This window comes from Copadichromis virginalis, linkage group LG18 (assembly GCF_057382275.1).
Source record: "Copadichromis virginalis isolate Kocher_CV1m ecotype Utaka linkage group LG18, C_Virginalis_male_GT1.1, whole genome shotgun sequence".
In the NCBI taxonomy this organism is placed as follows: Eukaryota; Metazoa; Chordata; class Actinopteri; order Cichliformes; family Cichlidae; genus Copadichromis; species Copadichromis virginalis.
Genome location: NC_140635.1, coordinates 31,655,898 through 31,670,645, shown reverse-complemented (window position 1 = coordinate 31,670,645; position 14,748 = coordinate 31,655,898). Strand labels below are relative to the sequence as shown.

The following is a 14,748-nucleotide window of genomic DNA, read 5'->3' as shown; positions in this document are numbered from 1 at the left end:
CTGCTGGCGATCATCAAAGAAAACCCAGTGTTCCCCCGTGAGCAAACACGGGATTAACTGCTCAGTTGTGTCAGTTTTGAACCAATACGACCGCGCTGGTTCTTCTGCTTTCAAAAAGACAACTTCAGCTTTAACTTCTAACCGAGACTTGGAAAATTCAAGCTGCATGTTGGATTTCCAGTGCAATGATCATACAATCTGATGAACGGGGCTGGTGGTGCCTTTGCAAAGAGTCACACGGAGAAGCGCAGTGGCTTTCGTGCATTTCATAATTTTCTCTGACTTTTTTTGAAAATGGAAATTTGACAATATCATCAGAGAAAGATTAGGATGCTTTATTCTGTTTTACTCTTTTTTTCATCACTTTAACAGCCCAGAGCAACTGATCATGCACATGATCAAGCCTTTGAGGACACTGTGTTTTGGAGTCTTCGGGAATCCTAACCTCTTTGGCACCGACAAAGACTTATCAGTAGTGATAAAGGATTGTCCTTGTTCGTTTGGGAAATCCAACGCAGCAAAAAACTGATGGAAGTCGGGAAACTGGCAGGATTGAGTTTGCTGGGGGGTAGAAGGAATCATCATATTTCAGAAAGCCAATGGACTCCAAGGTAATTGAGAATTCCTAGACTTCTTCTGGCTCCCACAAGGATTTTCGAAGAGTGTTTTCGACGGAGGAGGATTTAAATGGTGCTAATAACGGAGGAACAAGGTAAAGGTTCAAAGGTTCAAGAGAATGGAGTGGCTGGAGGAGTCAGAATTAGTAAGACTGAGTATAGAACCAATAAAGTGGATATGGATATTCCTGTCATGTCCGTCACCAAGGCTGGCAAAGACGACGATGAGAGCGAGGAATCAAGCGAGGCAGATAATGAGGAACTTGAAATCGATTACACTCGAAATTACTGGGAGGATGAGGATGATATCTACCAGGAATTTGAAGAGTTGGACTTTGAGACCTTGCCCGATCGCTCAGACACACAGAGCATTGCCTCAGATGACTCCTTCTATCCCCTCGACAATTCAGTCACCTCTCACATGCGCTACTCGTTTAGCTCTGACAGTCCAGAGCCCATCTCCTTCTTCAAGGCCTGCTGCAACAACAATGCCGTCATTGTCAAGATCATGATCAGACAAGGAGTGACTGAAGAGGAAGTGAAGGAGACGGACAGAAACAGAAGAGTTGGTATCTGTGCATTTATTAGAATAATGTCTTTGACAAAGTCTCACGCACCTTTTTATTCATAAATAATGTTTTTTTATGAAAAAATTAATAGCAGTACAAATGGAAAACTGCGCTGCTGTCTTTCAACGTCATTAGTACAGTTGTGTTCATAAATACCTTTGCTTCTGTACATGTAATGTGTCAGTAGGTCTTACCTTGGTCTCGACTTAACTTTACGAACAATAACAAAACCATATTAAGGTAGACTGCTTGATTTAAAAAAAAAAAAAGCATCTATTAAAAGTGCCTGGGTGGCTATCAGCACATAGTCTTCAAAACAACATATAAGAATATGCTTACAAGATATGCGATGACTCATGACAGCTGTGCAGCACTGAGGTTACGGTCATAATTCAGTTGTATACAGATATGATAGAACTTTGACAAACATTTATGCAAGCACACCATTCACTGTGTCAGATTACACACCTCAAGCAATTTTAAATTTAAATAATTTGAAAGTGCAAAACAAAATATTACACACCTGTGATTTTCTTATGACACCCTTTATGCCTGCTTTGAGTAAAAGAATGCTATCATCATCCTGCTCTATCACTGATATCTGGTTTTTCTGTCAGGTCAGCTGAGCATGGTCTAGCTCTTAAAACCCAGTAAGACACTGAAGGTCAGATCCTAAAGGAGGTTCAGAGCAGTTGGTTAAGCCTTCAGTGACAGATGGGCCAGTGCAGTTACCGTGTCACAATGCAGCTTGCCAACCTTGCCCAACCTTTTAAAGGCTTACTATCAGAGGTGTGGACTCGAGTCACATGACTTGGACTCGAGTCAGACTCGAGTCATTAATTTTATTACTTTAGACTTGACTTGAAAAAATGTTCTAAGACTTGTGACTTGACTTGGACTTTTACACCAATGACTTGGGACTTGAATTGGGCTTGAACCGGTTTACTTGAAAAGACTTGATATTTTACCCCAAATATAAAATTTAACATGCATATTATATAGAGATTGAAAATGTGACGTCATTCACGGGTAGAACCGCAAAGGATTCTGGGAACTCGTGGCAAGCGGTACTAGCGCACGCAGGCTTTCAATTAAAATCAGTTATACAGCGATAAAAAGAAACACAAAAATGTCAAGAAGCCGTTGTATTATTAACTGCAATAGCCGGTCGCATGACAGCCACGGGAAGCCGACGGGTAAAGAGATCGGTTGTTATCGGATTACATCGTTGAAGAGAAATTGTTCAAGCCATGTTTCCGAAGTAACAAAGGCGACTGGATTGCAGCCATTCAAAGATCAAATATAACGTCCCAGAACACTCCAGCTCACAGGTTAGTCTGCTCCAAGCATTTACACGAAGGTCAGTGTTTTGTAGTAGTTAATACGTCATTTTCATAACATAATTAGTGATATAGGTTACAAGCAAGTCTGGCGCTGAACAGAAATTGTCGCGCTATGCTCCTTTATTTATTGTGTTTATTGTGCATAAATAGTGAATTGTCCTGACACAATATTGCGTTTCGCTTCTGTTATTATGGTACATTGACAAAAACATATACTTTTATTCACAGGATAAAACAGGTTTTTTGTATCACTAATTGCCCAGTACGATTACAGCATACAGTATTATTGTCACTGCTACATTTCTGTGATGCTACCAGGAATTATTTCCACTGCTAATTAATTACCATTGAGCTCAAAGGTCCTATTAATAAACGGTTAACGAATGTGTATTTATGACGACAATTTGTGAGACTGGTAAACTTATGATATGTACGATGGTCTTTACTTTCTACACGGTGCATTTCAAGGTCCTGTACCCATCCGTCGGTAAACTGTACCTGGGCTTGTTGCAGTGACCTGAAGTTACTAAACTTCATGAGTGTGTGCGCTCACTCCAAGAACCGTATAATTATAAATATGCATATAAATATGCTAAGATGAGATAGCTGACTTCATCTAACTAGCAAATGTTGTCCAGGCTACGTTGGTGATACAGGTTTTTTTTTATGTGTATGATATTTTTGTCATGCAATTTTAAAGCCAGTCCTACAAGCGCATCCAAGAATAACATGCAGCTTATCTCAGAACTGTCGGTGAAAATTATTCTTGGAGCTAGGTTTAATTGAGCTGCATTTTAAAGAGGTGCAATTTCACAATTTGTGTATATTTTCTAAGTTCACTATTTTGTCATGAAATACCATGAAATAACCATGAAATTTATACCTTTTCATTCTTGATAGATGTCTGACTTTTAGTTTAAGTTCTTGCCAATATCTCACCTACAGGTGAGGTGAGGATCTTTTTTTAAACCCGGTTACTGTCTCTTGGTCATTTTTAGACATCCCACTTCCAGTGAATCACTTCCACTTTACACCACAATTACTTCAGTTTCTTTGATTTTCTTTGTTGTTTTAGTGGCCAATGCTCGCACAGACCTGTGAATTTAGAACAACTAATTCACAAACACATGCTAAATGGTAAGAACCATAGAGACCGCAATGTTGTTGTTTTCCATATTCAGATGAAAAGGTGGAGTGCTAATTTCACCTGTTTGCTTAGCAAGCTGCACACACATATTGGCTAATTAGTGCAAAGACCCTGCCTAACTACACAGACACAAACTACTACTGCACAAACTACAGTACTAGTAGGCGATTTGACCAGCTGCACTTGTGACACTTATTTTAAGTATAACATCTGCTACATTTATTTTCCATATGGTTTGTCTTACGTGCTTTCAATAGCCTTTCTTGTGAAAATAAAAGAGTAATGCTTATTTTGTTCTATTAAGAAGAAGCCTAATTGTTCAAATTATTGAGTTTCAACAGTCCTTTCTACTTGTGCTTGTCAGTTTTAGTTTATTGTGTTGAAGTTTATTGTGTTATTTATCACATAATTTTGTGACTTCAGTCAAAGGAGGTGAGGCCCAGCAGGCAGGAATGGTTCCAGTTGCCATTGTTGGCAGCTGGAACCATTTCAGCTGCCAACACTGCTGCCAAACTTTAGTCAAAGTCTGAGTCAAAAATCTAACTCTAGTTTCCAGTTGGTTAAAAAAAATCTCTTTGTGTACCAGGCTGTTACACAAAGGCACATTTACAGCACATTAATGCTTTAAAGTTGGACATTTTATAACATGGTAGTCAATGGGATAGCTCACTTTGAATCCAGCTGCAGTTGACCACTAAAGGAAGCACAGTTCTTGGCACTTTTGGCACGTTTTTGTTCTTAACAAAGTTAAGAAAGCTGTGTTTTATTGTTAATCTGAAGATAAATTTGAAAGTGAACTTATTTCTGAACATTTCTGCACACTGGGTAGAAGATTCTGTATGTTCTGTTGAGCTGGAACACACAGTGGAGAGTAGTTCTGGATTAATGTGAAGTCCTTAGGGTCGCCTTGATTATGAATGTGTTGTCATGGGTGTTGCTATCAAATTGGCTGACATCATCTCTATCAACAGCTTGCTTTTTTACCAAAACTTTTTTACCAGCCGTTTGAAAAACGATTACCCAATGCCCTTTAGATCTGCTGTCTCTATGGGAAATTCTTCTTGGAATCACAACACTGTGGGGTCAACCCACTAACTGTTTGCACTCTTTGTGAAGCACAAAAGACCCAATTATTGGCATATGACTGCAAACTGGATGTCATCTTTAATATGTGTTGTGTTGGAAGCAGACTGGCCAGAGACTGCAGCAGAAACCTCAAAACCCATCTCAGTCTTCTTGTGCATTTACCAGCAGCGTGCCCAATTCATAAACTTTGGCATTTTCTAACAAAAGCAAACTGAAAATGTGTGCACACTACAAATGGATAAAGAAAGCAATGACCAGTGGATTTTGTTTTTCTTTGTACAGGTAAGACATATTTACAAGGAAAAATCACTCATTCTGATTCTAGATCCTTAAATTTTTAAATAAAAAATCATGCAAATCTAAACCTCTTTGGGTTTTGTACTGTTAATCAGAGAAAAACAAATTTAAATGAGACCAATAATCAAGGACATGTTTTGTGAATAATCAACACCAAAAATAATAGTTGCAATCTTAATAGTTTAACTTCATGGCACTGCTATTGTCTTAAAGTTGAATAACTGCCATTACTTGCCTTGCAATCAAGTTCTGGTTGAGCAATAAAAGCTTCTTCTAAAGCAAAAACATGTATAATATTTTTTCATTGTTGTACTACACGATTTGGGAAGACTGGTGTGCACAAAATGTCTTGTTGTCTTGACTGGACACAAACTACTATTACATGTGGTGAAACAGTACAGCTAAACCCCCCCCCCCCCCCCCCCCCCCAAACCCATCTCCATAGAGACTGTGTCAGCTCCCAAAAAGACAAAAAAACAAACTAAAAACCAGCAACAAACAACTTAAACATAAACAATTACAAAGAAAGAACAATACAGTATCCACATCTGAACCAAAGAGTAAAACAGTGAAATGTAGATTATTAAATATTAGGTCTCTCTCCTCTGTTAGTACATGACTTAATAATTGATCAACAAATCGATCTACTCTGCCTTACAGAAACCTGGTTGCAGCAGGATGATTATGTTAGCTTAAATGAATCAACACCCCCGAGACATTCTAACTACCAGAAATCTCGAAGCACAGGCCGAGGGGGCGGTGTGGCAGCAATTTTTCACACCAGCCTATTAATTAACGAAAGACCAAGACAGACTTTTAATTCATTTGAAAGCCTGATGCTTAGCCTTGTCCACCCCAGCTGTAAAACTCAGAAACCAGTCTTACTTGTTATCATCTATCGTCCACCTGGGCCTTACACAGAGTTTCTGTCTGATTTCTCAGACTTTATATCTAATTTAGTTCTCAGCTCAGATAAAATAATTATTGTGGGTGATTTTAACATCCATGTAGATGCTAAAAATGACAGCCTCAACATGGCATTTAATCTGTTATTAGACTCAATTGGCTTCTCTCAAAATGTAAAAGAACCCACCCACCACTTTAATCACACTCTAGATCTTGTTTTGACATATGGCATAGAAACTGAACATTTGACAGTGTTTCCTGAAAACCCTCTCCTGTCTGATCATTTCCTGATAGCATTTACATTTACAATAATTGATTACACAGAAGTGGAGAGTAGACTTTATCAAAGTAGATGTCTTTCTGAAAGCGCTGTAACTAAGTTTAAGAATATAATCCACCCACTGTGATCATCTTCAATGACCTGTACCAACATAGAGCAGAGCAGCTATCTGAACGCTACTCCAACAGAGGTCGATTATCTTGTTAATAATTTTAACAATAACAATAATTTTACCTCCTCACAGTTTTTCCTTCCCACTGTCGCCAAAGTGCTTGCTCATAGGGGGTCATATGATTGTTGGGTTTTTCTCTTTATCTATGAAGCGCCTTGAGGCAACTTTTGTTGTGATTTGGCGCTATATAAATAAAATTGAATTGAATTGAATTAATGTATGTTCATTGCATGAATGCACGCACACACAGTATTGACTACACTAACACTAATGTCATCTACAAACTGAACCTGCAGTGTGCCACTTTGCTGACCAGATACACTAAACGATTTAACAGCAATGACCTTTTAAAACAAATGCAAATCTGCTCAAAGCAACTTTGTTTAGAGCAAAAAAAGATTGTCCAGCCCGAAACCTTTACCAGTGTGTTCCCACTCACTGTGACAAAAACAAAACAGAACACCACCTTGTTATTCACATGTAAGCGGGCAGACCAGTAAGATTTATTTTTTTATGGCAATCACCACATTGCTTTTTGTCCTGGAGGTGAACATTTTTATAGAGCCATAAAAAGAGAATATAACAACAAGCTTCACTGTAAATAAGAATGATTTTGTGTGTGTGTGTGTGTGTGTGTGTTTTAGGAGCTGAAATAAATCACAGAAAAAGAAAACGTTGGATGCCAAGGCGTTTTGTTTTTGTGTTTCAGTCTGGCTTGATTGTGGCGTGCTATAACGGCTATGTGGATGTGGTCATCGCTCTTTCTCAATGCCCGTATCTGGATGTTAACTGGCAGGACAACGAGGGGAACACCGCTCTTATAACTGCAGCTCAAGCAGGTAAAACCCCCCCCCCCCCCCCCCCAGGCCTTTGAATCAAATCCCACCACAGTCCATACTTGCACACATGTTTTAAAAACAGAGGTTTTGAAACTGAGTATACTTTTGAAATTTAACAGTCTAATCGTTTAAATTCTTTCTTGTTATTCTTTTACAGAATGTTTCTTGTTATGACAGCTTGCAAATGATTTTTTTCTTGAAATAATAACAGATATTTCATCTTATATATCTTAAATTGTTCTTGTTTTTCTAAGAACAGTCAAAGTTACTCAGATCATACAATGTTTAGAAAAATGTGATAACAAGTTTCTTCTATATGTTATTTAAAAAGCTGTGTGGCTGATTTGTATGTTTTAGATACAAAACTCCAACAGTAACATAAACAGTCAGATAATGAAGTAAAATATAAAATACATAATGCCGCTTAATGTATGCACATGCTAATATGTTGAGCTGTAAGTTTGGTATGTGTTCCAGTGAAGGCTGGACTCTCTCTGCACTCCAATGTACGCTGCTCCTTTGTGGAAGAGCTACAGAGAGAGCAGTGTGCAGAAACTCACTGAAGCATATAATGATGGATTTAGGCTGAATCTCAAGTTGCAAAGGTGGAGCAGTGCAAGCCAAATGTTTGTTAGTGTTGGAGTTCCTACCTGTCATGCTATATTTCACAATCTGATGCACAGTTGTATGTGTAGCGTAAAGAACTCCAGAATGTAATTTGCATGTATGCATTTTATTTGCTCGTGTGTGTCTTTAATAAAGTGAAATCAACTGAACTATAGTGATAGAACAATAGAGAGGGACATAAGAGGGAAGTAAAAGTCAAGCAGGCTTCATATGCTACTTAAGTACTCCATCTATTTGCTTCCGCTTATCCTTTTTCAGGGTCGCGGGGGGCGCTGAAGCCTATCCCAGCTGTCAAGCACTGTTTGTTAGGCGTGGTACACCCTGGACAGGTCGCCAGTCTGTCACAGGGCTAACACACAGAGACAGACTACTTAAGTACAGTATAGTGTAAACGTACTTAGTCACATTCCAGCTTCCTCAATTTTCCTGATTTAAGCCAACTCAAATAAACTGAGTTGATCAGCTTTTTAACGAAAAATACTGGTAACTTAATTAAAGGTAATTAATATTTTTAATTAACGCCAATATTAGGTTTATAAGGTATAGATGGTTTCTGATGGATTAATGGTTCTATTTATATTGTTTATTAACTATGTTCTGATACAAGATGAAGCAATCACATCGTGTGTGTGCGCGCGCATGTGTTCCTGTCAAGCTATCTTTGTGAGACCTGAAATCTGCATTCTACTATACTTGTGAGAACCAACAGTCACTTGTGAGGACACACACACCGGTCCTCACAAATTTGAAGGCCTTTTTGAGGCTCAAAATGTGGTTTTGGTGTCAGGGTTACAATTAGGTTATGGTTAGGTTTAGGGTAAGGGTAAGTGTTAGGGTTAGGCATTCATTTTTAATGGTTAGGTTTAGGGTAAGGGGCTAGGGAAAGCATTATGTCAATGAAGGTCCTCACTAAGATAGCTGAACGGGATTGTGTGTGTGTGTGTGTGTGTGTGTGTGTGTGTGTGTGTGTGTGTGTGTGTGTGTGTGTGTGTGTGTGTGTGTGTGTGTGTGTGTGTGTGTGTGTGTGTGTAAAAGCCCTCCATGGTAATCACATTCTATATGTCATTGATACATCTTATAGAATGTGATGACGTCACAGCTCCAGAGCTGTGTTTTCTCCACAAACACGACTTCAGTTATGTTACAGATTGCTAATGTTGATCTGTAACTGTGATTTTCTTCCAACCTTGCAAATGTTCCATCAACAAATGCAGAAAAACATGCAACTCTGTGAAGCCCAAAGATCCCAGAATACGTTGGAAAGTCTTTCCAATGAAACCTTTTGGTTTAAATTGAAAGACGTGACCACCTACGGCCATCTTAAGACGGAAATTTACACAGTGGGTAACTGGATCCCAAAATTCTGGGAGGATGAAAAATCATCTGTGCCACAGATAGAGCAGATAGTTTTTGAAGAACATTTCTGGACCATCATGGTAAACGAAGTCCTGTGTGCCCACATCCAACACGAAGCCTTCAAGGTGGCTGATCTGATCAGGAGAGAATGTGAGAGTCGAAAGAAGCCAGCAAGACAAAAGAAGAATGAAAAACCAGCCAAGCTGCGCCAAAGGACAACTTCTTGTCCGTTCTGAAAAATTTTGAAGAGGACGCTCACCTCCAGAAGGAAGCAAATAAAGTGGCTGAGCTGATTAAGAAAAGGGACAATCTTTTGTGCATCCGTGTTGGTATGAAGACTGTAATTAAGTTACGTTTCAAAGCTCATTTTTATTTCTCCATGACATCAACAAGCATCTGAAATGTAGTGGGCAAACTGCAACTTGCAAAGGCCATCACTGTGTATTAGGGAAATCATCAGGTATCATAAATGTGCTTCAGTTAGCTAATGGACATGACTAAATTCAGTTTCCTTTTTTACTGCAACATCTTCATTTGCAGCTTTCTTGTGTGTCTAAATGAAAAGCATGAGATCAGGTGAATTTATAAACTTGGGTTGTCCATGCAGTATGTGTTGATTCATTATCACAAAAACAAAAGGCAAATTACAAGAAGCTATATTTGGCTTAAACTCTACATAAAGGCACACAAAGTCTGTTTACTTCAGTTCATCACTGTGTAGTCATGCAGTGATGGACTATGTAAATACTCCCTTCCACACATTTTAATTATTATTATTTTTTTAATATGGAGATCTGTAAACCCTCAAAAGCCAAATATTTAATTGAAATACTAATCGAAGCAGGTGATTACGTACTGAAGGCATGAGTGGCATCACGTGCCGCTTTTATTTAAAATGTTTCTTTTAAGTTTGTTTCCAGGGTAACTTGCCGATTTCAGCAGCTTATTCATTGGGAGACCAATCCACGGCCTGGAAGCGTGTTTGGGATGATTGTCACACTGCAAAATGAAGCTGTTGAAAGTCAGATACTTTCCTGATAGTACTGTGCAGTGAAACAAAATCTGACAAGATCCTCACCAGCACTGGCTGAAATGCTCCCATCACACCATCACAGAGCGTCAGACACTCCCTGTTACTCCTCTGTTCACAATGCTGACAATGATTTGAACCCAAATTTTTAAGTTTGACTTCATCTCTCCATAAAACCTGTTGCTGCTGATTTTCAGTCCAAAGAAAAACTCATCAGAAAGACGACAGAACTATTGCTTGAGACCACTTTAAACGTGACAAGAACGTCTGGTTCCTTAGAAGCAAAACAGAAAGAAATGGGGGGTGGCTCAAGACTTTTGCACAGCTCTATATGGTGGAAGAAAATCTACCGCATAGAAATGAGTCACACCGATTTTAATAGATCCAAATTATGATTTGTGTTGTATAATGGGGTCTGGTGGTTCCCATTGCAAGAATCACCGTTATTTGCTCACATTAATCCGTACCATCATAAGTAATTTCATAGTGATGCAGCCACATGTATCAGACATGGCGCCCTGGCCTCTTATCTGCTAACAATGATGAATGGCTCACTGCAGCCAGTGATGAATAGCTGTAGGCTGCTCTTCATTTTCTGCTTCATTAAAAAAGTATCGATCCTTTTTCACACAAAAATCTTCAGCAGCACCTCAGACGACTCAGGCGACCACCACCACACACTGCACCATCACAAAAGTGCTTCCTGACCCTTTACTAAACTCTAGACTAAACTCTAGACTTAGTTTGGGAATCAAGGCAGTAATGAATTTATGTCCAGCCCAATGCTAAAACTGTATCTCACATCCTTAGCCTGGTTTTGCTCATTTAGGAATGTTGCAGCCGATTGCTCTGGATTTCTAAGAAAATATATTTTAAAAAAAATTTATAATTACTACATCCTGATCTTAATGCACACAGTTTTGCTTGATGACTCAGTGCTAACCAATCTGACAGGGGTTTTGGCATTATTTGGGGTTTGTAGCACTAGTGTGATTTCATCCTGCAAAAAAAAAACAAGTGAAAAGGATACGCAAAGTAATGACATTAAAGATGAAAGTGTGTAAGTGTTTTAAAAATAATAAGATCATAACTAAGATTTTTTAAAAATATGTGTAACACAAATGTGATAGACATATTTTTAGATTCTGCATGGCAACACTTTTCAAAGTGCTGTCTCAAATAAACCTGAAAGAAACGATTCAGATGTTAGAATGAGTAGCTTTAGTGTTGTTTTTTTAATTAAAATGCTTTCACATTAAATCATGTTATCAGATAATGCTAGCAACCCTGGTTAACAAGTTGCATCCATACACTGTATGGGAGCAACACACATAAATAAACAAATAAAATATAATTTTACTCACCAAAACAGGAGCACAAACTTCAACAGCACCACAAAAAGATCTGATTTAATGACTGGAATTAGCAGAAGTGAGGCCCTGCAGGAGCACCTGCCTGTGTTGGCACACCTGTCATAGCAGTCATGCTGCAAACTTTAAGACCAAACAAAGTCATGAAAGGTGAATTATAAAAAAGATTCAGGTTCGGCACATTTGTTATGGAGGAGGAAATTTGCTCTGGACTGAAAGTGATTTTTCTCTCAGGCAGTAAACGTGCTATTTTCATTGATGACGTTGGGCGTTTCAACACTGGAGCCTATGGGGAACGACTCACTTTTGAAGCCAGACTCAAGTGGCCACTAGAGAAAACGCAGTTCTTTTGACATTTTAGAAATGGCTTCATGTTTCAGCCACTGGAGACTGCAACTTAATGTCCACTGTGTTTTCAGAAAAATGTCATCGAAGTATCGTAGAAAGAAGAAGGAGAAAGCGGCTGCTGGAATATACAAATGCAATCCTTTCATAACATGTGTTTTTTCTTGTGCAGGTCATGCCATCATTTCCAACTACCTACTAAACTACTTTCCTGGTCTGGACATCGAGAGGAGGAACTGTCACGGTTTCACAGCTTTGATGAAGGCTGCCATGCAGGGCCGGGCTGAGTGTGTTAGATCGATCATGTTGGCAGGTATATAAATGCAATAAAGATCATGAAAGCCTCAACACCGAGGGAACAAAGAAAACATTTCTAAAAATTATTGTGATTTTCAAAACACCCCCCCCCCCCACACACATATCCATACAGGAGGTGATATCCAGGCTCGGGACTTTGGCCGGAAAATGACACCCAAGGAGTGGGCGCTCTTCACCGGTCGGTATGAAACAGCCCGCCTGATGAGTCGGCTGATGTCCAACCCTTGTCCTGAGCAGTTCTGTGACTCCTTCTCCCTGGAGTGGCCACTGCTGGAGGTTAATACACGTTTCTTAATTTTGGATCAACTGTTGAAGGCACCGCATTTAAAATATAATCCAATTTTCAAGTTAAATGTTTCTTTTTTAAATGAACTATTTGGTCTTCTACAGGAGTTGGTGGCCCAGGCCCAAGAGCCAAAGACCTGTAAGCAGCGTTTGATCAACCTTCTTTCCTGCTGCCCTTATAGATTTTACATCAACAACAAGGTAAAACCTATGGAAGATGGTGTCCTTGAACACATGGTCCGGATCACCACGGGACTGTCCAGTCCGCTTATCGCCACAGCTTGCCGCACGGTGTGCCCGAGCAGCCCGCCGTGCATCGGAAAACGTCGTCACGCGGTGCAAGAGATTCTAAAGAGGCAACGTCTGGCGGAGCTGAAGCGCTTGGGCCCAGAGAGGCTAAACAACTACAAGAAACTTTTCCAGAACTCACGGATCCTCCTCATCCCCAGGGAGAAGGATCGGAGGGCCAGTCTCCAGCCTCAGCTGCTAAACAACATGGCAGCGGCGTCCACAGTGGCCATAAGACGAGCCAGCCTGCTGCCACTCCATATGCTGAGGAGAAGCAGTGTGAGGCCGGGCCTAGTGGTTCCCAAGGTGAGGCTCTGCAAGGCCCCAGCTCCAAGCTACAAACCAGAAAAACTCAGAAGGAACAGTAACCAGAACCAGCTCCAGATACCCAAGTGGGATTACAAAATGAAGAAAATAGGGAGGATGCAGGAGGAGGAGCGGCAACGACTGCTACCCCTGATTAGGAGAAGATGAAGGACCAAAGAAAGCTAAAGGAGACGTGACTTACTGTAGCTTCAAAGTGCTCAGTGTAAATCTCGACATGGCTCTCAAAATGCATATTCTTGCAGAAAAAGACACTTTGTAGACCAAACTGCTCATCGTCTTCTTTGTTAGGGTTTCCTGCAATGTTGCCTTTTTTTCTACTTGAAACCACTCTTACTTTTCAAGGTGCACTTTGTGCTGGAATGTGGCAGATATGGGAGCACAAGAAAAATATCATGTACATGTAACATAATATCTCTTATTTGTATGTCTGTTGGTATGCTGACAACATTCATTGTGTATTATTATGCATTCTATGGAATGTGGCAGAGAGTGGTGAGATGCTTATTCAAAAAAAGGAAAACATCACACATTACTCATTACTTTTCTTAAAAGTAACACAGTACTTAATTACTCATCATAGAAAGTAATCTGTGGACACTAACGGTTACATTACTTACATGTTACTCTATAATAAGTCCTGAAATGCACTGTCACATTAACTATAAACCTGAGGCTACAGTCCCACACACTGACACGAATCCCTATCCTGATGAGGGCACAGCGTTAACTTTAAACACAAAACCTACAACAAAACACAAAAACGAAATCAGGACAAAGAGAATTTAAAGGGATTATAGAAAAAACCCTCATCACTGCCTTTATTACCTATCTAAACCCAGGCTCTATCTGCTGGGGTGGGCTCTTCATCCGCCCAGCTATACCCCTCAGCTAGCTATTCGCTAGCTTTGTGTTAGCAATAGCATGCTATCTATGCAGATGCCCCTGAAGAGCTAATGTTGTGTTAGCAGTATAACACACGTGTCTGTCCTGAATGCAGTTTGCACTTTGCAGTTTTGTTCTCTCGTGCAATAAAAATAAAAGTTGTAGACCTTTTTTTTAATTTTCCTCCTCCCTTAACTGAAATGAGCGGATTACAGTGCAAGTGCACATCAGGATGAAGTCATAATTGATAGTTTTTTTTCCTTCTACCTGCCCATTGTGCACATAATTTAGGAACCTTTGTAACTCATGATATGAGTTACAAAGTTCATGATATGATTGCTCAGTTTAGTCCAATAACGTGTTACATTACTGTGTTATTTAAAAATGTAATGGGATAACAGTTACGTGTTACTTTGGAATGGGTTAACACCCAACACCATAACCCACCTATAGGCAAAAACCACACACTGCTGACCTTGTTGCTTGAAAACAATCCAGGTTTAACACACCAGCCATTGTTAATGGTTGACCTTCTAAGGTCTAAGCCATCATACGTAGGAACCCTAAATCTACCCTAACTCTGTATTTTGGAGAAAGCCAATATAGACTTTTTTCACTTGGGAATTACAAGCAATATATTAATACCAAAAATGGCACATTCTGA

The 14,748-nt window shown here is 39.6% G+C and overlaps 1 protein-coding gene across 1 annotated transcript; it reads left to right on the top strand.

The window, feature by feature from the left end:
- The first annotated feature begins 687 nt into the window (after positions 1–687).
- Positions 688–14,240, top strand: ankrd33bb (ankyrin repeat domain 33Bb). Its single transcript, XM_085438757.1, has 5 exons — positions 688–1,182; positions 7,127–7,256; positions 12,157–12,297; positions 12,415–12,578; positions 12,693–14,240. The coding sequence occupies exons 1-5, from the start codon at positions 688–690 to the stop codon at positions 13,347–13,349; spliced, it is 1,587 nt and encodes a 528-aa protein (XP_085294883.1). The 3' UTR covers positions 13,350–14,240.
- Positions 14,241–14,748: the final 508 nt, after the last annotated feature.